This window comes from Musca vetustissima, unplaced genomic scaffold, assembly GCF_032173495.1.
Source record: "Musca vetustissima isolate MV318-11 ecotype Yass unplaced genomic scaffold, APGP_CSIRO_Mvet_v1 utg32663, whole genome shotgun sequence".
Lineage (NCBI taxonomy): Eukaryota > Metazoa > Arthropoda > Insecta > Diptera > Muscidae > Musca > Musca vetustissima.
In genome coordinates, this window is record NW_026884452.1 from 5,871 (window position 1) to 33,759 (window position 27,889).

At 35.1% G+C, this 27,889-nt stretch overlaps 1 protein-coding gene across 1 annotated transcript; it reads right to left on the bottom strand.

Annotated features, from left to right (window-relative positions):
* Positions 1–992: 992 nt before the first annotated feature.
* Positions 993–26,843, bottom strand: LOC133331464 (cuticle protein 16.5-like). The gene is made up of 2 exons (XM_061539857.1): positions 26,817–26,843; positions 993–1,385 (listed from the first exon to the last, which is right to left on the bottom strand). The coding sequence occupies exons 1-2, from the start codon at positions 26,841–26,843 to the stop codon at positions 993–995; spliced, it is 420 nt and encodes a 139-aa protein (XP_061395841.1).
* Between the last annotated feature and the right edge of the window lie 1,046 nt (positions 26,844–27,889).

Genomic DNA, 27,889 nt, shown 5'->3' on the forward strand with positions numbered 1-27,889 from the left:
CAACTCAAAAGCAATGCCACCTCCCGCCAGACCAAACTCACACTCTAAAAGACGCTGATACTACCCGTGCTGTTATATGGATCTGAAGCATGGGTACTTGCGCAAGCAGATGAGCCAGCTCTTGGAGTGTTTGAAAGAAAAATTCTCCGAAAGATCTATGGGCTGATCTGCGTTGACGGTGAATATCGCCGTCGAATAAACCACGAGTTGTACCAGCTATTCTCGGACATCGACATGGTTAGACGTATTGAGTTGCACCGACAACGTTGGCTAGGTCATGTTGAGAGAATGGATGAAGATGCCCCAGAAGGCATATAAAAGCGAACCAGCTGATGGCTCACGCAGAAGGGGAAGAGCAAGAATACGATGGAAAGATCAGACATCAAGTCGAATACAACATTGCCGAAAATCGTCTTTCAAATTGGAAAAACTGCGCAAAAGACCGACGCGCCTGGAAATCTTTTCTATGCTCGGCTTATGGATCGAAAGTTCTGTCACAAGCCAGCTAAGTAAGTAAGTCGTTGCAGATGCCACAATTTTGACACAAACATCGCAAAATTTTATACGGGAAAGGGATCAGGTCAACGAATAAGCACGACAGCTTCAAAATTTAGGAAATCATATGGACCTAATCGTTATGTATGAGACATGAAACCCCTTCTCGTAGATACAATGGCATCTTGCCTGGAAACATCTTGCTTATTAAATTTTCATTTGAAAATTATTTCGGGTAAAGTAAAATAAGAAAAACTCAAATATTATTGGAGTATTTAATTAGATGTCTTTTATTATTATCATTATTTACAATATATACACTCGTTTAATAAATTGTCAATATAATTTTTTGTTTTAACCAAAAAGGCACAACAATTCCCTCCTTCACACTCCATCCATCTCGCACTCCTTCATTCTCAAGCATTTAAATTTAGTTAATTTTTTTTCTCTCAAAAAGTAATTATAAATACTGTTAACAGTTTTCATGTTGGCACAAATTACCAACCATGACCATAACCCAAACCCAAACCGTGACCATAGCCCAAGCCATGACCGTAACCCAAACCGCCATATCCCAAACCATGACCCAGACCCAAAGCGGGAGCAGCATAACCAATTTTGGCAACAGGTGCAGCATACGAGATGGCGGGAGCGGCAGCAATTTTGGTGATGGCAGGAGCGGCATAAGAGATTGCAGGACCATGAGCAAGAGCTGGAGCGGCATATGAAATGGCTGGAGCGGCAATTTTAGCTGGTGCAGCATATGAAATGGCAGGGGCAGCAATTGCATGACCACCTAATAGACCATGACCACCGCCATAGCCTCCCAAACCACCCAAATAACCAGGAGCGGCAGCAGCGCTAGCAACCAAAGCCAAAGTGACAAGAACCTGTAGGGAAAAAAATAATTTTGAGTTATTTATTAGCAAAAATTAATTAATCATTTTTAAGCTTATATATGATATTTTATACAAAACTATCACCGAACTTTGACTTTCGGTGGAACTAAATTTTGAATCTTAGGAAATGTCGCGAAATGTTCATTCTATGGTATGTCAATAATAATAATATTAAATCATTTTATAATTTGTAGAAACGAACGAATTTTAGTGACTTACGACCAATCTCCTTGGTTTTGAAAAAATATGTAATTTATTTTTGTTTCGAATCAAAAAAATGTTTTTACATAAATAAAGGTTTGGTCGCAAGTCACTCGAACTCGTTCGTTTAGAACTTTACAAAAACAGGCTCACATATTTTCTCTTTCGTACCCTAAGAATTTTCACGATCATATACGGCTAGTGCAAATATATATGTCACAACATGTCGAGATAAGATCGGTGTACTAAAATATACTAATCTGATTTTTTTAATCCAAGTCTATTGAAATGAATGAAAAAAAATTTTTAGCACATCTACCCTCCACAATGTAGTGTGCATGTAAAGTATCTTAAAAAGACACTCTTGATAGAAAACTTAGCTAGGAACATTCACGTACCGAAATTTATGCGGGACTTTTGCATGATAAAAACCAGTGAGCGGAGCAGTATAGTCGGACGGGGCCGACCATACGATACCCTACACAACTTCCATGAAAATCTAACTTTTGGTGGTTCTATATTCTGAGATTGGGTTTTGACTGGCTAGAGGTCAGCAAATGTTACTAATAATCAGTACAGCCCCTCTAATTATTTGTCCAGATTTCCTTCACAGTGGGTTGTGTTGTGATGTTCGGCTTTCGACACGAAAAGTACAAATAATTAATTTTTCGGTCCACTTCATCCGAAAAATTATTATCTGATCATAACCTAACATTTTAGGCGTTGTCCTTGACCATAACTGGAACCTTATGGAACATTTCAAAGCGATCAGAGCTATACTTCCGCCCTCCAGTGTGGTAATAGGTTACTAAATAATATATGAATACGTAAGCATCTGTAAATATTTAAGTGTAACTCCCGCATCCGAGTACCTACGACTATATAATTGGTATCAATTTAAAGGTCAACCACTCCTCTTGGATATACTATCTCGGGTCTATGTCCTTCAGTGGTAAATATATACGCTATAGAATACAAATTTTGTCATATTTCACACAAAAGTTAGGGTCCATTTGACCTGCTAAATATTGACCGATCATTATCAAAACAGGCATGCTCATTCTTTGGCCCGATCCCCTTCTCCATGCGGTGTTTGGGCCATAATTGCGGCCTCTGGAGCGACCAGAAAAATCGACAAAAATAAAGTTTTTGGTCCATTTCATCCCCTAAATATTAACCAATCTTTACCAAAAACAACAGGGGCCTTCATTCGGCAGAACCCATCCTACATGCAAAATGTAGTGAAGATTGGTCCATAATTGTGGCCTGTATTGTGTTTAAAATTTGTAATGGACGGACGGACACACATGTCTAGATCGACTCAGCTAGTCGTGATGTGACGATAGGTATACTTAAAGGTGGGTCTAGGACCAATATTTCGCGGCGTTACAAACTTTTGGGGCTGCACAAAGCAATATTACCCTGACAACATAGTTGTGTAGGGTATAATCATAACTCTATAATGAAAACATTATGGGAAGAAGTTTTTTATTCACCAGCAATCCGGATAAAAGAAAATTATTGCCACCTTCCAAGTAACGAAAATGGATAACGCCCCCTTTATGTGGGAGTTATGTCAGAATTATGTTAAAAGTACACAAATGGGACGGAAAAGTTTCAGGGCTGCTTTTTACCTGAAACTGTACTTCATAAATATTCTTACAGCCAATTTAATGGAGAATTCGCCTAAAATCTTCAAAATACCGAATATTGGGCGGTACTTTTATATGGGACTCTGTTGGGGCTACCCTAAAACATGAACAAATATTGATATATTCAGTAGGGAGATTTTCTTCCCAATAGGAATCCAAAATATTAGATTGTAGCCAATTCGGTTAGCAAACGTAACAATTGTGACCAAAATACCGAAATGTAAAGAGTATCGTTATATGAGGTCTTCGTTAATTGCTAATTTTTGGGTAGGAAAATTTGCTGCCTTTATATAAATATAATAAAAACGTGCCCCATAGGAACTTTGGTGCACTATTTACCTAAAATCGGACAAAAATATATTTGGGAGCTATATCTAAATCTGAACCCATTTTCACGAAATTTAACACACATCGTTGTAGACTTAATTCAGTACGCTGTGTTAAATTTCGTATAAATCGAAGGATATATAGGGACTTTGGTGCACTATCTACCTAAAATCGAACGAAAATATATATGGAGCTATATCTAAATCTGAACCTATTTCTACGAAATTTTAACACATTGTTCTAGACCTAATTCAGTACGTTCTGCCAAATTTTTGAAAATCTAAGGATACATAAGGACTTTGGTGCACTATTTACCTAAAATCGGACGAAAATATATTTGAGAGCTATATCTAAATCTGAACCGATTTTTCCCAATCTCAATAGGGTTCGTCCTTGGGCGAAATAAGTGAACTGCGCCAAATTTCAACCAAATCGGATCACAAATGCGCCCTGTACTTTGTTAACATGGACGGACGGACAGACGGATATGTATAAATCGACTTAAAACGTGATTCTAAGCATATTCTCAAAAGGAACGATGTGTCTATCTCGTTTCCTTTTGTCTGTTACAAACATATGCATAAAGACATAATACCCTGTACCACAGTATGGTGAACCTGCAAGAACCTGGAGAGTCACCATCACCCTCAATGAACCGAAAATATTCTAAACACTGACCTATAATGACGTACTAAATCCCCAAAATCCCACATAAGCGTATTTTCGGTTGACATTTTAGCAAAACCCCCAAAATACCGACCTACCGATCAAAATACGGACCTGTAATTATTATTTTTTTGGGCAGATGTATGTCAGCCACCTAAACCCCGGATGCCACATTAGAGCCCTTTCGCTTGGAAAACGGGGTTAAACTCCTCAAAATACCGGAAATTGGGAGTGTCCTTTGTATGGAAAATATTTCAAAACATGAACGTGTGTTGATAATTTTTTCGAGGAATATCATATTTAATTTACACTCCACCACAGGAAGATATAAATATATATATTCCACTCTTGTAAAAATTTTTGGAGAAACTAATTTCTTAAATCCACAATAGTGTATTCACATTTGTGAAAATATTTGAAAAACAATTTGACGATCGCCTTTTTAATATTTATGTGGTCAATTTCAGTTTAGATTTATTTTTGGATTATATAGTTCTCAGAGGAGTTTCACACTAGCGAAGTTAAATTATTTCACAAAAACAACAAATACCAGACTAAATTTGTTTTTTTAGATGTTTCAGTAATCTAATTGTTTTTATAAAAATATTCACTGTCCATTATTTGGGCATTATTATCACTTTAATTTTAATTTTAAGGATATTTATCCCTTCAATATTTCCTGCACCGATAGCAAAGTCGTGTAATGTGCGTTGGCGTTATTTCGATACGAAATATTTATTTGTATTTTTTTATTATTTATCAACAGGATTTTTCACACTTTACTTACAAACTTGAACATTTTGTTTAAAAAGGATTTATTTTTTTTCGAAAAAAAAATTAAAATTTGTTGGAGATAGTTCTGATGGCTAACAGAGTTAACTTGAGTTTGGATAACTTGTTCCAATTGCAAATAGTATTTATAGCCGAAAAAATAATATGCTTAACTTATATTTTTTCTGCCGAACGCTAAATGAAAATGAGGGAAAAATCTTAGACATAAAGTAAGGCAGTAATCTGAAGCGGCAGTAGTAACGGCAGCGACAGCCAACAGTCAACATAACCGCTTCTAGATGTTGCTGCAACAGCACAGTAACCGGTATCGGAATTGGTGGTGGTTGCTTGAACTGCAACATTTTGTTGCTGACACATTATCAACACGAATAACAATTTAAGAAGTCAAGAAATTCATTGCATGTTGTCCTCTTTAATTTTTATTAAAGACCAACGAGAAAAAATCCAAAATCGCCAAGCTGGAAAAACAGCTGTTGTTTGGGAAAAAACACAGCGAAATAAAATAACTTTTACTATTTCAAATTATTTTTTATTTCTGTGTTATTGTAATGCATTGTTTTAGAGGCAGTTTAGTCACATAAACAATATTTGAATTGGTAAGAGTTTGGGATTTTTTTCTTCTTTTGACCAGAGTAAAATACTCTTATGATGATCTCCAGTTGTAGTTAAAAATGGGTGTTAGCTGTTCACCGCTGTACTTCGCTGCTATTCACTTGGGGTTTGGTTTGGCTCAGTGTCAGATTAAAGTTAATTTGAAAATAAACACAACAACAAATACAGAATATGACCCGGTTAAAAGGAAGTTGTTTTACCAAATTGGACAAAATATAATTTGAATTGCATATTTTTTTATTTTTGAAAAAAGCTTATTGTTACAAAAATCAACATTCACCATATTTGGTGAGTTGTGGCTGTGGTGGCAAATATTTCGTAATTTGCTTTATTAACATAGCAGTGAAATAATTTTTTATGAACTCATTTATTATTGGTGGAGTCAATTTTTGCTTTGTTTTGTAGGACAGGTGAAAGGTTACTGGAAATTTGTAGTTGTGTTGCATAAATTGCATTATGCCACATAATTTGTAAACATAAAAACTATTAATTTGAAAAATGTGGACAGGGTCGTGATTAATTTGGCAGGAAGCAATATTAGAAATGAGGTTTTGTTAAAATACAAAATATTTATTTCAGGATCACAATTATTATACTAATTTCTTTCTGGATCGCAAATGAGGGGGAATATTTAATTTAATTTACATTTTTTTTCATAGGCCATAATTAGGTATACTACTTTTAAATATTTTATTATGGGATGTATTTTTTAAGATCATAAATAAACATATTTTTTTAAACACTTCACCACACTGTGGTACATGGTATTATGTCTTTGTGCATATGTTTGTAACAGGCAAAAGGAAACGAGATTGAGAATATGCATAGAATCACTTTCTATGTCAATTTATGCATGTCCGTGTGTCCGTCTGTCTGTTCATGTTAAATTGTAAACAAAGTACAGGTCACATTTATGATCCGATTTCGATGAAATTTGGCATAGGTCACTTATTTGGCCAAAGGACAAACCCTATGGAAATTGGGCAAAATCGGTTCAGATATAGATATAGCTTCCATATATATTTTCGTCCGATTTAAGGTAAATGGTGTACCAAAGTCCATGAATATCATTCGATTTGCACGAAATTTGGTACAGCGTACTCAATTAAGCCTAGTTTCGTGAAAATCGGTTCAGATTTAGATATAGCTCCCATATATATTTTCGCCCGATTTAAGGTAAATGGAGCAGCAAAGTCCATAAATATCTTTCGATTTGCAAGCAATTTGGTATAGCTTACTGAAATAAGCCTAGAATAATGTGTGCTAAGTTTCCTGAAAATCGGTTCAGATTTAGATATAGCTCTCATATATATTTTCGTCCGATTTAAGATAAATCGTAAAAAGTCCCTATATATCTTTCGATTTGCACGAAATGTGGCATATCGTACTGATTTGAGTGTAGCATAATGTTAGCTTAGTTTCGTGAAAATCGGTTCAGATTTAGATATAGCTCCAATATATATTTTCGTCCGATTTAAGGTAAATGGTGCAGTAAAGTCCCTACATATCTTTCGATTTGCACAGCGTACTGTATTAAGCCTAGAATGATGTGTGCGACGTTTCGTGAAAATCGGTTCAGATTTAGATATATCTCCCATATATATTTTCGTCCGATTTAATGTAAATGGTGCACCCAAGACCCTATATATATTTCGATTTGCACGAAATTTGGCACAGCGTTCTGAATTGGGTCTGGAGTTATGTCTGCCAAGTTTCGTGGAAATCGGTTCAGGTTTGAATATAGCTCACATACATATTTTCGTCCGATTTTGTGTAAAAGGTGTACCAAAGCCTCTACATTTCTTTGGATTGGCACGAATTTTGTATAGCGTGTGTGTTAAATTTCTTGAAAATTGGTTAAGATACCGTTCGATTTGCAGGAAATTTGACATAGCGTACAGACTTAAGTCTGTACTGATGTGTGTTAATTTTCCTGAAAATGCAGATGTAGATATATCTGCCACATATATATATTTTCGTCCGATTGTAGGTAAATGGTGCACCAAACTCCTCCGATTGACACGAAACTTTACTCAACGTATTCAATTGAGACTAGATTGATTGCGCTTTGGGTGCAGATGCAGACATAGCTTCCATATATATTTCGAACGGGTGTCTTAATGATATCGAATAGTATGTATCAAGTGTGCTATAAATCGATTTACCCGAATTTGTCCCATTGAAATCAAAACAATTGTTTTTAATGGAATTAAAAAAAATGAGAATACCCTTATGTAGAATATACACAAAGTGGTGAGGGTATCATATAGTCGGCCCTTTCCTTACTGGTTAATATATTCGAAGACATGATTTTTTTTATATTTACGAAGGCGTGTAGGTGTTGTAGGAACGGATTTTTAAAATATTTTCGCTGGCGTGAAAGTTTTAAAAAAGTTTTGTAAGCTTTTTATTTTTATACACTTCACCACACTGTGGTACAGGGTATCATGTATTTGTGCATATCCTTGTAACAGGCAAAAGGAATCGAGATAGACCCATGATTCATTTTGAAAATATGCATAGAATCACTTTCTGAGTCGATATACGGATGTCCGTTCGTCTGACCATGTATTTTTTGGATGAAATTTGGCACAGTTCACTTATTTGGCCCAAGGACGAACCATATCGAAATTGGATTAATCGGTTCAGATTTACATATAGCTTCCATATATAGTTTCGTCCGATTTTATGTAAATGGTGCATCAAATTCCCAATTATGGTCCGATTGAGACAAAACATGGCACAGAGTACTAAGTTAGGTCCTGATTGATGTCTGCGAAGTTTTCCTCCGATTTTATGTGAATGATGCACCAAACTCACAATATTTGTAATATTGAGAAAATATTTTGCATATCTAATGTAATTGAAGCACGAATGATGTATGATAAGGTTTGTTGAAATCGGTTAAGATGTTGATCTAGGTCATATATATACTTTCGTCCGATTTTATGTAAATGGTGCACCGAAGAGCCCCTGTTTGTTCGATTTACACGAAATGTGGCAGACGGTATTAAATTTTGTTTAGAGTGATAACAACATGTGTGTCCGTCCGTCTGTCCGTCCTTATATTTTCTAAACACGATACAGGCCACAGTTATGGACCAGTCTTCATGAAATTTTGCATGTAGGATGGGTTCGTGCCAATGAATACCCCTATTGTTTTTGGTAAAGATCGGTTAATATCTAGGGTCCGAAATTATGACCCAAACATCGCGAATTTTTACATAGAGAAGGGGATCGGGCCAAAGAATAAGAATGCCTGTATTGATAAGGATCGGTCAATATATAGCGGGTCAACTGGACCCTGACTTTTGTGTGAAAAATTACAAAATTTGTATTCTATAGCGTATAGATTTACCCCTGAAGGACATAGACCCGAAAAGTTGTTGGTATATCCAAGTTGTTGGTATATTGTCGTATGTTCTCAGATGTGGGAGTTACACTTAAATATTTACAGGTGCTTATGTATTCAGATATTATTTAGTAACCCTTTACCACACTAGAGGGCGGAAATATAGCGCTGATCGCTTTAAAATAATCCATGAAGTTCCAGTTATTGTCAAGGATAACGCCTACAATTTTCGGTGATGATCAGATAATTATTTTGCGATGAATTGGACCGCAAACTTAATTTTTTGTGCTTTTTCGAGTCGATCTATAGGCTCCAATGGGAATAAGAAGATGGACAGGGAATCTGGACAAGGGCTGTACTGAACATTAGTTATAATTGTCGGCCTCTAGTTGGTCCAGATGGTTCAAATATCGCGAAATATTGCCCAAGCTCAAAATATAGATCCACAGAAAGTAAGTTTTTCGTAGAAGTTGTGAAGGTTATCATATGGTCGGCCCCGTCTGACTATACTGCTCCGCTCACTGCTTTATGGTTTGTATACATATTTTTTCGATGACGTGGATTTTTTATACATTTTATTTTTTTAAGGATCGACCATAAACATGTTTTTTTTTTTCAAAATCCAACTATATACATATGTGGATTTTTTGAAAATAAATTAAAAATCCGTTTTTGTTCTCTGAACACAATTTTTAAAGGTGTGGATTTTAGGTGTAATTTTAAATAAAAGTAGTTGTTTATGATTTCGAGCATCTAAATATTCTAATTTATCGTAGTTTTTGAGCCTGATCATAGTTCTGATAAACTCTAACCCCCAATAAACTGTAATGCATGTTTTCTAGCGATATCGTATCATGTTATTAAATACGATTTGAATCAATTCCCAAATGAGTAATTGATTTCTGTTTTGAAGTTGATTTTCGTAACATAGCAAACCAATAAAAACATTCGATTAAATGTCAATTTGTTGCAATAGATTTTTCTTTAATGAATGTCAAAAGTATTTCTTTAATTGTTTCAATAAAAAGCGTAGCAATAGAAAAATATAGCATTTTTCAATAAAAAACATAGGAATGAAACACAATATGGGGCATTCCAAGAAACAATTTAATATAGGCCCAATAATGTGGGTAAATATTAGTAAGTGAAATTGGGAAGTATGGTTATGCTATGCAAAATTTATGTCTTCTAATAGAAAACCCTCCATGAGACCAAGAAATTCGGAACATCAATGATAAGACGGAAAAATACCTTCTGAACTTCTGTAATGCTAAGATCTACCGGTCTTCTTTGACAGAAAGACTCCTTGGTCGAGAAAAAATTATGTCTTCTAATAGAAAACCCTCCATGAGGCAAAGAAATTCGGAACATCAGTGATAAGATGAATTTCTTGCTTTTGTTTTGGAAGAATTTCATTGGGACTTCTAAGAGAAGAAACTTGCTGGTCTTGAAGAAGATAACCTTCTGGCCTTTGACGGAAAAATACCTTCTTAACTTTGGTAATGCTGAGACCTACCGGTGTTCTTTGGCAGAAAGACTCCTTGGTCGAGAAAAAACAAAGCATTTTGGTCTTCTATGTGAAAAAGGAGGACATCTGGTCGTCTATGAGAAGTGGACTTGGTAGTCTATGAGAAGAAAACCGTTGGATTCGCTATTTAAAAAAAAATCTTTTTGTCTTCTATGGTAAGAAGCCATTACGTCTTTCTATATAAGAACACCTCCCGATATTCTATGGGAAATAATTATATAATTTTTTATCACAAAAATCCTTCTCACATTTTTTTTGTCTTAAGCGGTCCCTTGTCTATATAAGAGGTTTCTTATAGAAATAAAGAATGAACTCCGATTTTCTATATGACCAGTACCATTATAAACATGAATATTAAATGTCATAAAAAATATATTTCTCACCACCACTACCACCATCACATCATTTGTCATGTGGCATTTTGTGGCCAAGACTCGTCATAGCCACAAAAACAAGATCGATTACCACCTTTGTATATCGGACTGACACTACACCCTGAATTATGGAATGACCTACCAATGCACTACAAGCAGAAAACAAAAGTTTCCGACTAACTCTCAATTTACCAACTAAGGTGTGGTACTTCATGGTGTTCGTTATGGCCGGAAAAAAACCCTGATATATTCATTCATTCAGCCATGGCTATTAATTCAATCCAATCGGATTGTTAATGCTCTCGCCCAGCGTAAGGCTGCAGCAAAATCTGAAATGTAACGCAAAAATAAAAAAGAAAAAACAGAAAAAAAAACTAATCGATCGAAGTTGAGGCCGAAGCCTCAACCATATCTGAGGTTGACTGAATAAAATTGGCCTATTGGCAAATGTTAATGTTTTCGGTCAATAAACCATATTATTATCATTCAACAAACATATGATTGCAGTGGCAACAACAACAACAACAAAAGCAAAATCATTCACAATTCGAAAATCTGAAGACCAGAACAAAAGTCCAAGCGATTAAGCCAAGAAAAAAAGAAAAACAAAAACAATTGAGCTAATCAAACATAAAAATTGAAGTCTATGGAAAATTACCTTTTCGATCGACCAGCAAACAAGATAAATGTGCGGGAATTAGTCATTTACTTTGCTTTGTAAGTGGAAATCCGCTTGTGACACAAAATCCAATTTAATGGACCAATTTGAAGCAAAAAACTACAACCTAAAATTGGGAGGAAAAAACAAACAACAACAATACACACGCCGGCCAAGCACTTATTGTTAATAATAATTGGCTATAAACACCATCAAATTATACGAACGATTTTATGATAAAAATTTTCTTTTTTTTTGTTAACTTAATCTGGAAATTGTTCAATATTCTTGATATTATGTTTAAAAACGGAAAATATTTGTGAAATTCTTCATAATCTAAGCAAGATAGCAAATTTGGTGAAATATCGAAATAACATTCATAAATTCACAATTGCAAATATTTTCATAACTCATCAGAGCTTCAATTTTTGACTTTTATATCCTATAGCTTTGAGTTGTAACACCGCTCAATCTAGACGACACAGGCCTCGTCCGACTATTCTGTTTCTAATTTGTATAATTTTTATAAGTTTAGTTTTTGAAGTTTCTCAGAGGCCATAGGCTTGTGTTTGAAGTTTGTTCCCAAAGGTCAAACAGAGCCTTATCTCTGACTTTTTAATGAAATATCATTCTAATGATTATCTTGAAAGAATTTTAAGTGTGGATTTAAAAAACATAAGTACGATCAGAACCATCAGCGTGGATTTAAAAACAGAAGGAGCAGATTTAAAAAATAACAGAAGGACAATAAATACCATAAGCGTGGATTTTTTTAAATAATTTTAAGGGCAATCAGAACTGGAACAATCAGAAACCTAAGCGTAGATTTTTTAAGGACAATCAGAACCATAAGCGTGGATTTTTAAGGACAATCAGAACCATGAGCGTGGTTTATTTAGGGGCAATCAGAAAAATAAGCGTGGATTATTAAGGACAATCAGAACCATAAGCGTGGATTTTTTAAGGACAATCAGAACCATAAGCGTGGATTTTTTAAGGACAATCAGAACCATAAGCGTGGATTTTTTAAGGACAAACAGAACCATAAGCGTGGATTTTTTAAGGACAATCAGAACCATAAGCGTGGATTTTTTAAGGACAATCAGAACCATAAGCGTGGATTTTTTAAGGACAATCAGAACCATAAGCGTGGATTTTTTAAGGACAATCAGAACCATAAGCGTGGATTTTTTAAGGACAATCAGAATAACTAGCGTGGATTTTTTAAGGACAATCAGAATAACTAGCGTGGATTTTTTGAGGACAATCAGAACCATAAGCGTGGATTTTTTAAGGACAATCAGAACCTTAAGCGTGGATTTTTTAAGGACAATCAGAACCATAAGCGTGGATTTTTTAAGGACAATCAGAACCATAAGCGTGGATTTTTTAAGGACAATCAGAACCTTAAGCGTGGATTTTTTAAGGACAATCAGAACCATAAGCGTGGATTTTTTAAGGACAATCAGAACCATAAGCGTGGATTTGTATACCCTACACAATTATGGTGTTAAGGTATTATAGCTGTGTGCAGCCCCAAGAGTTTGTAGCCAAATATTGGTCCTAAACCCACCTTTAAGTATAACGATCGTCAAATCTCGACTAGCTGAGTCGATCTAGATATGCGTGTCCGTCCGTCTGTCCATTATAATTTGTAAGCACGATACAGACCACAGTTATGGAACAATCACCACGAAATTTTGCATTGGGGATGGACTCTGTCCAATGTAGAGCTCTATTTTTTGTAAACATCGGTTAATATTTAGGGGGTGAGATGGACCAAAAACTATATTTTTGTCTGACTTTCTGGCCCGAACATCGAACGTAGAGAAGGGGATCGGGCCAAAGAATAAGCGAGTCTGTTTTGATAAAGATCGGTCAATATTCAGCGGGTCAAATTGACCCAGACTTTTGTGTGAAAAATTTGTATTCTATAGCGTATACATTTACCTCTGAAGGACATAGACATAGTACATCCAAGAGGATATACTATGTGGGATGTTACACTTAAATATTTGCAGGTGCTTATGTATTCATATAATATTTAGTAACCCATTACCACCCCATAGTACCATAGTAGCATCTGTGATGGCCAACGGATGCTACTATTGTCTAAGTAAGCCATACCTGGATCCTCATGAAAAATTACAAAGCAATCACTGCTATATTTCCGCCCTATGGGGTGGTAATGGGTTACAAAATATTATATGAATACATAAGTAAGCAGTTTAGAAACAAGGCCACATCCCGCCAGACCAAACTCACACTTTACAAGACGCTGATACTACCCGTGCTATTATATGGATCAGAAGTATGGGTACTTGCGCAAGCAGATGAGGCAGCTCTTGGGGAGTTTGAAAGAAAAATTCTCGACATAGTCAGTCGTATTGAGCTTCAGCGACTACGTTGGCTAGGCCATGTTGTGCGGATGAATGAAAATGTCCCAGCTCAAATGGCATATAAAAACGAGCCCACTGATGGTTCCCGTAGAGGTGGAAGACCACGAATTAGATTGAAAGACCAAGTAGAAAACAACATCCTGGAACGTGGTCTTCCAAATTGGTGCTTTTGCGCATAAGACCGACGCGCTTGGAAATCTTTTTTAAGCTCGGCTTATGGAACTACCGTTCTGTGACAAGCCAGCTAAGTAAGTAGGTAGGTATGGATGCACCTATAATTTTCAGTGATAATCAGAAAATAATATTGGAATGAAATGGACCGAAAACTTCAGAAGACAACCCACGGTAAAGGGAATCTGGACAAGTAATTAGAAGAGCTAGACTGAATATTACTAATATTCGTTGACCTCTAGTCAAAGGGTGCAAATATCGCGAAATATTGGCCAAGCTCAAAATATAGAACCACAGAAAGGTAGATTTTCGTGGAATTTGTGTAAGGTATCATATGGTCGGACCGTTAGACAATACTGGTTTAAAAATATTTTTTAAAGACGATCAGAACCATAAGTCTGGATTTCATTTAAATAATTAATTAAGGACGATCAGAACCATAAGCGTGAAATTTTTTGAAGGATATTTTTCAAGGACTTTGAATTTGAATTTTTAAATATTTTTTAAGGACAAATAAAACTATATGCGTGAATTTAAAAACAAAATTAAGGACACTTAGAAATATAAGCTTGGATTTTGTTTTAATATTTTTTTAAGAACAATAAGAACTATAAGCGTGGATTTTTATATGTTTAAGGACTGTTCTGACCGCCCAATTTTTCAATAAATTTCTTCTTTATCATAACCAGAAACGTAATTTTTTAAACATTTCTAAGGACAGTGAGAATCAGAAAAATAAGAGTAGTTTTTTTAGGGATGGTTAGAAACGTGGATTTTTAAAAATATTGTTGAGGTCGGTCAGAAACTTGACAGAGCTCCCTCGATATTTTGATAAAAAAAAAATAAAATAACATAGGACTGCATATAAAAGTTAGCCCTATTTTAGGTATTTCTTGGAGGGTTTCTTCGCACACAATTTTTGTTTTGACCTCCAAAATATCTATACTGAGCAGTGTAGTTGCATTGACGTACCTTATTTAAATTTCTTATTTTATACATATTGTTCTTTATTCTGGTAATTCAATAAATGCACGCATTTAATTTTAAATGGAAATTGATTATAGTAATTATTTAATTGGCATATTCAGTTGTTCTTTGATTGCCTTAGATAAGTTTTTACCCAAACCTAATTTTAAATGCCTAACAATCCCATAGCACAAACAATAAACCCAAAAGCCTTGCATCATATCCGAGATACCATGCGGAGATTATGATCTCAATGTTCGTGTGTACGAGAACACGGTGTGACAACAAAGGTGTCTGTCTTTCAGTCAATTTTAAAGTTGAAATAAATGTTCAACTGCTGCGACATAACCTCACCATTCGTACATACATATATTGGCGTATGTTTGAATTATGAATATCTGTTCGCATCTATGCCTGACTGTCGTGTGTCCGTCTGCCTGTCTGTAGCCCCTTTAAATTTGAGGCCATAAACAAATCATGTTATAAGGCCTAAGGTTATTCAGCGACGACATTTGATGTTTGCACGAGTTTTTTTTTTTCTTTTTTGCTAAACGGCCCGAATACCCTTTTTGCAACAATCGATGCGGCAAAGTGTTGCGATGCCGTTAAAAAAAAACTAGGCTCATTGATATACGTACCTACCTACCTACAAATCAAATTACAAAACACCGAAATTAATATATGCAAACATAATTCATAAATTGTTAAACCAAAAATGACTTCAGCAAACGAAGGATCGCAAACGGCAAGCAAAGTGCTGATCTGGAAACAATTGAATTGAATCTGAATCGGTTTCCATACACAATAATAGAATGGGCGTTTTGATTTACAGATTTGCACTGAATTCTCGACGCAAAGTGGTTTGTTGACTGGATGTGTGGCAGACTGACTTGCTGGCTGGCTGGTTGGGTGCTTGCCACCATACATAGCGAACGAAAACACTTGTGCAACATCATATCGAACGGTTGGCTTTGATCGTTGGGTTTGTTGCCAGCTACATCGCCTGACGGGTCACACATTTGTATACGAACAAAATCGATCGATTGGCGATGATGTGTGCATGCAGTGCTCTCTCAGCGGCAGCAGCATGTTTGAGGTGTGTTGATTGCCGATTTGCAAAATTGACTTTGGAGAATTGATTGTTTCCAATCGGAAAGTGTGTTAAATTCCCATAGAACAAGCAATGAGGAGCGCTGGTCTGTGCGTAAATTGCAATGCAGTTAACAGAGGAGCTTTAACAAATGTAAACAAAGTTATAAAATCGCACATACAGGTTAGTGTTTAGTCGGAGATCCCATAAAATGTGTATCTTCCGGATGTCCCATGTGGGTTGACTTGCAATATTTATGATACACCGCTACTGGTCCTAGGATTGATCCTAGGTTATTGAAAACAGAAATATCAGCCAGCGTATTGTGCTGTAATTTGGCATTCCGGGTTCTTGGAGGCTTAGAGACATATTGACAATATTTTTATACCCTTCACCATACTGTGGTACAGGGTATTATGTCTTTGTGCATATGTTTGTAACAGGCAAAAGGAAACGAGATAGACCCATAGTTTCTCACTTTCTGAGTCGATTTATGCATATCCGTCCGTTCGTCTGTCCGTCTGTTGGTGTTAAATTGTAAACAACGTAAAGGTCGCATTTATAATCCGATTTGGATGAAACTTGGCACAGCTCATTTGTTTGGTCCAAGGACGAACCCTATTGAAATTGCGAAAAATATATATTTTCGTCCGATTTAAGGTAAATTGCGCACCAACGACCCTATATATCTGTCGATTTGCTCGAAATTTGGTACATTTTACTGAATTAGGTCTAGAATGACGTGTGCTAAGTTTCGTGAAAATCGGTTCAGATTTAGATATAGCTCCCATATATAGTTTCAACCCGATTTATGGTAATTGGTGTACCAAAGTCCCTATATATCTTTCGATTTGCAACAAATTTGGTATAACGTACTGAATTGAACCTAGAGTTATGTCTGCCAAGTTTCGAGAAAATCGGTGAATATTTAGATATAGCTACCATATATAGTTTCGTCCGATTTCATGTAAATGGTGCACCAAAGTCCCTATATATCCTTCGATTTGCACGAAATTTGGCATAACGTACTGAATTGAGCCAAGAGTGATGTCGGTTAAGTTTCGTGAAAATCGGTCAAGGTTTAGATATAGCTCCCATATATATTTTCGTCCGATTAAATGTAAATTTAGTCCAGAATGATGGGTGCCAAGTTTCGTAAAAATCGGTTGAGATTTAGATATAGGTCCCTTTTATTATAGATTGATTTTAAGTAATTGACGCACTAAGGAACCAATAGGCTGATAAACTACCCTGTGACAAGTTTCGTTGAAATCGCTCCATATTTGGAAATACCTTCCATATATATTTTCGCCCGATTTTAAGTAAATTGGGCATCAAACTCCTTATGTTAGTCAGATTGACATCAAATTTTGCACAACGTACAAAATTGAGCATAGAATTGTTGCGCTTTCTAGAGTACAGGCATAGTCCAACGGATGACCTATTTATATTTGTTTAAAGTCGATTTACTTTTGTCCCATTGTAACAAACGAACAATGTTTATGAATAGATCTAGGTAGATTCACATTTAGATAAATATCATCAGCTGTTTAATATACCCATAGTGTTGAAGGATATCATATAGTCGGCCCCGTCCGACTTTACTACTTTCCTTACTGGTTTTACTTAGGTTCGTATATTGGCATATATATAAAACTGAACCAAAATACCATTTTTTACCACTCAATACCACACCGCATTTTCCGTTTTTTTCGATGGTCATCTGTATGCGACAGCAATTGTTTCAAACAATTTTACCATTTATAGCTACTGTTTTGCCTAACCGGACTTAGTTCATTAAAAATGCGTTCAGAAAAAAATTACACTTTTAAAGTAAAAAATAATACTCACGCTTTTTTCAAACCTCAACTTTTTTGTGTAATTGTCCTTACGTTGTTGGTGTTGTTCTTCTATTACAGTAAAACAATGTTATAATTAAATGCATTGATCAAAAAGAGGCGTGACGATTTTTTTATTTTCCACGACAAAAAAAATAACTTCAAATGGAAAATTATGAAAACGTTGTGAAACCAATACACTGCATATTGATAAATACAGAAACACATAAACGCCGACACACACACATAAAGTGTAAATGTAATTAATGGTTTGGCCAAATACGGCAGATTGCAAGAATTTATGAATACCAATTATGCCATGGTGCGTAAAGAAATACGCCTATTAAGCCACTCAATAATTATATGGTAGTCAAATAATAATAATGTGCGTAGATTGCTATCAATGTGGAATAATTTTCATGACTGTATTTAGATATTGAAAAAAAATTTAAGATTTAAGGAAAATATTAAGAGTGGAAAGGAAAATAACAATTACATTCTAATTAATACAATTCCTTGATAAACTCTAAAAAAATACAATCTTAATCAGCCCAAATGATTTTCCTAAAAAAGGCACGCCCTGACAGACCCTTGAAAAATTATAAAAGGGTCACACATTGAATGACCCTTGAAGAAATATTCAGAATTAATCTATGCGTGTATAGACCCTTGAAAACATAAACTTTGGCAAATATACACGTTGATAAATCTATATTTTTTTATAAATCCAAACCTTAATACACCCTTGAAAAATAAAATTTGGTAAATACATTTGGTAAACAAGTTCACACCTCGACTGACCCTTATTTAAAATATTATGAATTTATCCACACCTTGTTAGATACTTAAAAATAATATTTGGTCCTTGAAAAAATATTATTAATTAATTCACACCTTGATAGACCCTTAAAAATAAACTTTGGAGTTAATACAGATCTTCCTAAAGCCGTGAAGAAATAATTTAAATAAATACACGTCTTGATATAGCCTTGAAGAAATGAATCTATATAATCTAATAAATCCACACCTTGATATACTATACAAAAAGTATTAGGTTGGTGCGTATGAAATGTCGGATTCTTAAGTGATTGTATAAAACTGCATATCTTTCTTCAAAAGCTGTTTATTCAATCAAAGTATGCTCCATTCGCTTCAATACACTTCTCCCAACGAGATTTTAAAGCGTAGATGCCTGTCCTAAAAAAAGTTGGTCTTTAGAATTAATAAACTCTGATATCGAGTTTTATTAAGTGCCTTCATTTTCATAGTGTTTGCCCCTTAAAAACAGCTCTAAATGCTTGAAAAATGACAAGCGAAAAAGCGTGAAGTTCGGCCGGGCCGAACTTTAGATACCCTCCACCATAGTTATACTGACAGATACATGCAATGAACATATAGGGAACATACCAACATACCAATCGGTCTACAAACTGATTTATGTAAACCATTATGTACATCAAATACAAACTTCAGCAATTTTTAATGGTTTTTTTTCTAAAATCTGTAAGATCCAAAAAGTGGACTGATATTGATAACGCATTGTAGAGTATAAAATCCTCAAACTATGCCTAAGGAGGGACCAATATTGATTACATAGTGTAGAAAATAGTGAATATTTGCCGATATCATTATATGAGGGCTATGCCTACTTTTGAACCAAATATTTTAATTGTTTATCTCAATTCTTTCCTTCAGGAGGTATCACTATATTGAGGATATGCCTAAAAGTCTGCCGATATATTTCATTATCATCATGTTTGAGTTTTTTCGTCACAATATCTTTAGAAGGCGGAATGCTTACAACAGATGGCTAAAAAGTCTTTGTAGGGTAAAAATTGACTATCCCCCGTAACTACTACCCAACCGCAACACACGGAACAAATCAGATAACTATTTTAATATAAAAAGGGGGTTATATGGGGAATACCCCTAAAAAGCGGTGCATATTAATAATTTTTGGTGGGTAGATTTGTTACCATATACGACTACAAAATACCAAATTTCAGCGAATTCGGTTGAAAAACGTGCTCAAGAACCTCAAAATATCGAACATTTGGGGTACCCTTAAATGGAGGCTACCCGAAAAAATTGACCTATATTTATAATTTTTTGTGAAGAGATTTGCTACCCAATAAGAACTCAAATTACTAAATTACAGCCAATTAGGTGAAAAAATCCGGTCAAAACCCCCCAAAAACTGGAAATTGTGAGGTACCCTTATATGGGGCTACCAGGAAAAATGGACCTATATTTATAATTTTTTAGAGGGGGAATTTGGTACCCAATAAGAACCCCATGTACCAAATTACAGCGAATTCGGTTGAAAACCGCGCTCAAGAACCCTAAAATACCGAAAATTGGGGGGTACCCTTATATGGGGGCTACCCGAAAAAATTGACCTATATTTATAATTTTTAGTACAAAGATTTGCTACCCAATAAGAACTCAAAGTACCGAATTTCAGCCAATTCGGTGAAAAAGTCCGGTCAAAACCCCCAAAAACTGGAAATGGGGAGGTACCCTTATATGGGGGGTTCCAGAAAAAGTGGACCTATATATATAATTTTTAGTGGGGACAATTGGTACCCAATAAGAACCCAATGTACCAAATTTCAGCGAATTCGGTTGAAAAGCACGCTCAAGAACCTCAAAATACTGAAAATTGGGGGTACGCTTATATGGGGGCTGTCCGAAAAAATGGACCTATATTTATAATTTTTAGTGGGGAGATTTGCCACCCAATAAGAACTCGAAGTACCAAATTTCAGCGAATTCGGTTGAAAAACATGCTCAAGAACTTAAAAATACCGAAAATTGGGAGGTACCCTTATATGTTAGCTATGCCTAAACGTGGACCGATATAGCCCATCATCGAACTTGACCTGCCTGCAGACAAAAGACGACTCTATGCAAAATTTTGGGGCTTTATCTCAATTCGTTTAGACGCTAGAGTGATTACAACAGACAGACGGACATGCTTAGATCGTCTTAGAATTTTACGCTGATCAAGAATATATATACTTTATATGGTCGGAAATGATTATTTCGATGCGTTACAAACGGAAAAACAAAACTAATATACCCTCCATACTACGGTGGAGGGTATAAAAATCGGTCGACGAGAGATCCGGTGAATATGGTGGATGCTGCAAAACTTCATATTCCAGTTGGTTCAGTTTCGCACTTGTTTTGTGCGATGTATGCTGCCGAGCGTTGTCATGGAGCAGTAGCGGGGCATGCCGATTCACAAGCGATGGGCGTTCAATTTTTAATTTATCGTGCATCTCATCAATGTACTGGCAGTAATTTCATCCTGATAGCAAGTTCCCTTGGATACGGCTGGATCCGCTTCCACTAGAGCCTTCAGGTCATCATTCTTCACAGACGTCGGAATTTTTTCGAACCAACGCTGCACTTTCCGATCGCCAACCGTATTCACCCTAAACGATTGGATTATGTTGGGTGCAGCTTTTGCTGCACTATTACCATGTTTGTACTCATATATGAAAATGACGCGAATGTCTACAGAATTCATATCGGCATTAAACTCAAAACAAATAACAAAAGGGGAGACCTTCGAGAAAACCTATTTTGCTAAAATGAGTCTCTGGCAATGTACAATACGACTACGAAGAAGTCAAAAGTATAACGAAAACAGAGGTACTAGATGAAGTGGACCGATATTCCCCATCTTCGAACTAGATTTAAGTTTGGAAGAAATATTATGATGTGCACATTTTGTATCAAATCGGCTAGTCCGCTCACATGATATTATAAAATAATTTTGACTAGATGAAGTGGACCAATATTCCCCATCATGTAAATTGATTTGAGTTTGGAAGAAAAACGGATTTTCCCTTCAAGGGTTTTTTTACGCACCACCTAAACAGACGACAACATTTGAAATTGACTCTATATTGCTTGAAACGGATATGTTCTAAAAAACATAGGATCTACAATCAATATTTTGACGAGGTACATGTTAGCCATCCATACTTATGATTAATGGGGGTATAAAAAATAATTTTTATAAATCCACGCCTGAACAGATCTCTGGATATCAATTGTAACAAAATACGAAACCAATCGATTTTATGTTTTATATTGCATATCATATACACGTATTTTAAAAAATCTCTCAAATTTAGTTTAATAACATTATATACATTTCCCCTACTATTAAGTTAACAAAAAAAAAAACATTAAAAATCCCATAATTCATATTTTAATAAAGTTTTCATATTTTTCTTTTCACATTTCGAATAGCCCCATGGTAAAGCCAAATGAATTAATATCATACTGATCCGTAATTTATTCAATATATTTACAACAAGAATAAAAAACCAAAAAAAAAATCAAAACAAGAACACTTTTCAATTAACTTGTCTATGTCACTGATACGGATCTAAGATTACAGTACCGACATGCATACATACATTCATCCATCCATCCATCCCCTTTACAATCATTTAATAACCAACAAACATGACTGCCTACATGATGGCAAATTATCGACTGTAATCTACAACAATTTTCTCACAATGTTTTTTCCATATATATTTGTTTCTTTTAGGCCAAACCAACATATGAACAACAAAAACCACAACATTTTAATCCCATTCACCAAATTCTGTTGAGGGGGTATTTAAAGTAATTTTCAAATGTTTGGAACAAAAAAAATAGAAACACCACACTAAATGCAATTAAGTTTAGATAGGCCTATGCCTAATAATAGCAATAATGGAGTAATTTTAATTACATATATAACAGTCGATTATACGTAACAACGATATACATACATATATGCGTGAATATGTAATAATTCTTTTAGCTTATATTATGCGACTATCATATATTTATTAGAATTTCAACACTTACAGTAGAGTGCGGGGAAGGTCTTCCATTTATTTTATAGTTTGTTTAAGGAACAAAAAAAATTATGTTGGCCAGCACTGAGGCCACGTTCAGGACAAAAATGTATCCTCTATGAAACCGAAATTTCACATTACATACACAGGTTACAGGTTGGAAAAAATGGACTAGGACTCGGACTTTTAACATACAATTGTTGCAGCCACAGCTACGTGAATACACGTAAACTAAGGCAGGATCGTTACATGAGGACTACGTGAAATCCAAATTGCCTACTTACAGACATATCGTTTGGAAAAAGAGACTAAAAATCATATGTTCTCTATAGAAAAATATTCAGAAACCAATTGGTTTATACACCAGTTTTCCTATAGAAAACTATTCACAGAACCTAGGCACCATTGTTTTCAAGATGCCAATTGCCAAAATATTTTTCTATAGAAAAAATGTCACTTCGGTTGAAAAAATAGCTTTTGGAAAATTAGGCAATAGGAAACGAATCACATTCATTTGATAAAAATTCACCAACCCCATGGTTTCAATTTCTTTATAGAAAAAGTGGCCACTTCGGTTGGAAACAGAGATTATTACCATGAAAATAACTACGATGGGCAGGTCTTTTATAAAATATGTTTTCTCTTAGGATGTTTGTCATCATCTGATACACCGAAATACCCACTTATAGCAATATTGGACGGAAAATCTGGAAAAATCTGAAAAAATCTGAAATACGAAAAATAGGCGGGACTTTTATGTGTATATTTATTACGTTAAGGTTTTTTCTATACTGAAAACCAGTAAGGAAAGTAGTAAAATCGGACGGAGCCGACTATATGATACCCTTCACCACTTTGTGTATATTCAACAGATGAATCCCTGCAGACTTCGCATTTCTAAAGGACCAGTAAAATGAAACTGGATCCATAAACATGCTATTCTGCAATTCATTACGCTGTGCCAAATTTCGTGCAAACCGAAAGATATTAAGGGACTTTGGTACAACATTTACCTTAAATCGGACGAAAATATATATATGGGAGCTATATCTAAATCGGAACCGATTTTCAGGAAACTTAACACACATCATTGTAGGCCTAATTCATTACGCACCATTTACATTTAATAGGACAAAAATATATATTTGAGTTTCATCTAAATCTGAACCGATTTTCAGGAAATTTAACACACATAATTCTAGCCTTTATTCAGTACGCTGTGGCAAATTTAGGGCAAATCGAAACATATATAGGGGCTTTGGTACACCATTTACATTAAATCGGACGAAAATATATATGTGAGCTATATCTAAATCTGAACCGATTTTCCGGAAACTTAATCCGCATCACTATTGACCTAATGCAGAACACTATGCCAAATTTCGTTGAAATCGAAAGATGTATAGAGACTTTGTTACACCATTTACATAAAGTCGGACGAATATATATATATATGGGAGCTATATCTAAATCTGTACTGATTTTCAGGAAACTTAACACACATCATTCTATACCTAATTCATTACGCTGTGCCAAATTTCGTGCAAATCGAAAGATATATAGGGACTTTGGTTAACCATTTACATAAAGTCGGACGAATATATATATGGGAGCTGTATCTAAATCTGTACCGATTTTCAGGAAACTTAACACACATCATTCTATACCTAATTCATTACGCTGTGCCAAATTTCGTGCAAATCGAAAGATATATAGGGACTTTGGTTAACCATTTAAATAAAATTGGACGAATATATATATGGGAGCTATATCTAAATCTGGACCGATTTTCAGGAAACTTAACACACATCATTATAGACTTAATTTAGTACACTATGCCAAATTTCGTGAAAATCGAAATATATATAGAACCTTTGGTACACCATTTACCTTAAGGGAACCCCACCCATTCTCGATTTTAATTTTTCAAGATTTTCAATGGGCTGGTAAATCAATACCAATACTTGTTAAGGTTTGTAACTTTGCACATATATGTATGAAGATTTAAAAGAGAAGAAAAATAATTTACAAAAAAATTTTGTTATTGTTTTGTTGTTGTTTTTTGTAATTTAAGAAAAGTCCTTATTTTTGATGGCGGGCATGATAACTCCTCACTGAAACATCGGAATCCGAAAATTCCAACGGTGCTAGAAAGAGTACATGTCTGGCTCTCGTATGAACTAGGATTATTGACTTCGCTCTAAAATTAACAAAATGGTGGACCTTTGAAAAAATATTTTTGGAAAATCGCCGATTTTTTACCAAAAACCAAGTTAAAATATAAGGAAGATCTTCACCGATTGGCTTTATCCTAGTTCATACGAGAGCTATACACTTCCAGAGAAACGTTGCAAAATTTGGAACCGATTGGATTATTAGTTTTTGAGTTATCGTGCCCGCCATTCGCAAAAAAATGTTTAGAGAAAATCGCGTTTAAAGTTTGAGAAGCCCTTCAGCCGTCACTTGATGCTGACACAATAAATCGGCTATATCTTCAAGAGTTCTTGAGATTTTCACTTGAAATTTTGTAGAGACATTCTTTAATCAGTGTAGATTCGAATTATATCAACAAAAATTTTGACCCCGAGAATGGGGGGTCCCCTTAAATCGGACGAATATATATATATATATATATGGGAGCTATATCTAAATCTGAACCGATTTTCAGGAAACTTAACACACATCATTCTAGACCTAATTCAGTACACTATGCCAAATTTCGTGCAAATCGAAAGATATATAGGACCTTTGGTATACCATTTACCTTAATTCGGACGAAAATATATATGGGAGCTACATCTAAATCTGGACCGATTTTCAGGAAACTCAAAACACATTATTCTAGACCTAATTCAGTACGCTGTGCCAAATTTCGTGCAAATCGAAGGATATATAGGGACTGTTTACATTAAATCGGACGAAACTTTATATGGGAACTATATCTAAATCTAAACCGATTTTCCCAATTTGGGCCAAATAAGTGACCTGTGTCAAATTTCATCCAATTCGGATCATAAATGCGACCTGTACTTTGTTTACATTTTAACATGGGCAGACAGACGGACGGACGAACATGCATAAATCGACTCAGAAAGTGATTCCAAGCATACTCACAAAATGAACCATTTGTCTATCTCGTTTCCTTTTGCCTGTTACAAACATAAGCACAAAGACATAATACCCTGTACCACAGTGTAATGTAGGGTAGCATCAAAGTGCAAACACTTCGATGGGAAAATTCGGGTGGGACAACGAAAATACCTAAAATTGAGCGGGATTTTTATACTGGTGATCTTTATTTTAAATTTTCCGCAAAGAAGTTTTCGATGACTCCGCAAATTCTATCTGTGAAGTCTTGTGTCTATAGGCTGTTGGCGTATAAATTAACTTTCTCTGTTGTCAATTGTCAAATAGACTCGGAAAATTTTCCAATTAAAGAGCAAATGTCCTTGACTTGTGGATCATACTGTGCCATCCATATCCAACCATTAATAATCTCTCGATATCGAAATCTATTCACCGTAACTGTCGACAGCATCTCCTTTTCGATAATAACCCACACAAAACAGTCGAAAGTTGAGGATGGAGAGGTCTATCAAAAAGCACCAAATGTGGTAATTTTTCTTGTACCCACCGGGGGGTAAATTTACCACATCACATCCGGACAATTTTCATGAATTTCAAAGTGACACCTACGAGAATACGGCATAATTCAAAATAACATATTTTGTTCAATATTGATGGCAGATCTGAAAAATATGTAGTCTTCAGGCGGTACATGCACTAGGGATTACTTCCCAAAATAAATAACATTTATTACTGGTCAACTTCATTTTTCTTCATATTCGTGTAAGGGTGGAGTCACTTAATTGCATGGCATTACGCTCGTCGCTCATTCGTTCGCTCGATAGCTTACTTACTTACTTACTTGCCGACTGCTTGGCTGGTCATTCATGCTGTGTTCTCATGTTGCGAAAAGTGCACTGTGAACTCCAGTTGTTGTTGGTAATTAATCTTGAGTATAACTTCAACTTCGACTTTTTTGCGATTATAGAAAATTGTAACCAAGTCTGAAGTCAAAATATCATATAATTCAATATTTGCTAAACTGCAATGTTGTGTTTCGTTTTTATCCCCGCCATTCAATTAAAAGGTTTTCATTTTTCATTACATCGAAATTTTTAATCACAACTAATAATTATAATTTCCATTTTAATGACATCGGGGCAGCACTGCGGTGGTGGGGGTGATGTTTGTGGAGTGCTGGCGATTGCATAAGGGAAAACGTGAGTTTACTCTTTTTTTCTGTACCGACAATGAATTAATAAACATAATCTGAAACAGCTTGTGGTCGTTTTGATTATGCCAATCGTTGTGTTTTTTCTTTGAAAATAAAATATAACAAAAAAACAACAACAGATATACTAATTCATATTTTCAATTAAAACTCGACTGTTTACGTTTTAATTAAAAATCGGACAAATTAAATTCCCAGAAAAAGCACAGGATTTGTGATAACTGTGGAAATAATTTATTAGAATTTTCAAGTAATTGATGAGATAACATTTATTTTTTATGGATTTAGCTGCAAATATAACATTTCTGACAATAAATTTTGCTAGGATATTGAAAATGTTGTGATTATAAAGCAATGAATGGCTTTAACAACGATATTTTGAATAGTTTTGTATTTTTTGGCTCTAGGGACAGCTTTGGGAAGTCGTATTTATGTGTACGATAAGTGCTAAATGGCACTAGATTTGGTACAATTTGGGTTTGGGTGAAGGGAGAGAATTGGAAACCTAAAATTTGGATAATGGTTACTGTTGCAGTGTATGAAATTTGACAAAATTTGGATTTCGATGAACAGTTAGACGTGAAATTCTTAAATTTGGACTTTCGATTACCATTTGAAAGCAGAATTGAGTTATTATTATTATTTTTTTTTTTTTTTTTTTTGAAATTCGTACTTACGAGTACTAACAAGTGAAAAAGAGTTAA

Coding starts and splice junctions, on each gene's coding strand:
- LOC133331464 (XM_061539857.1), bottom strand. CDS start 26,843: ATGAATGACCAGCCAAGCAGTCGGCAA. Junction 1,386..26,816: donor ACCAGCCAAGCAGTCGGCAA/GTAAGTAAGTAA, acceptor TTTTCCCTACAG/GTTCTTGTCACTTTGGCTTT.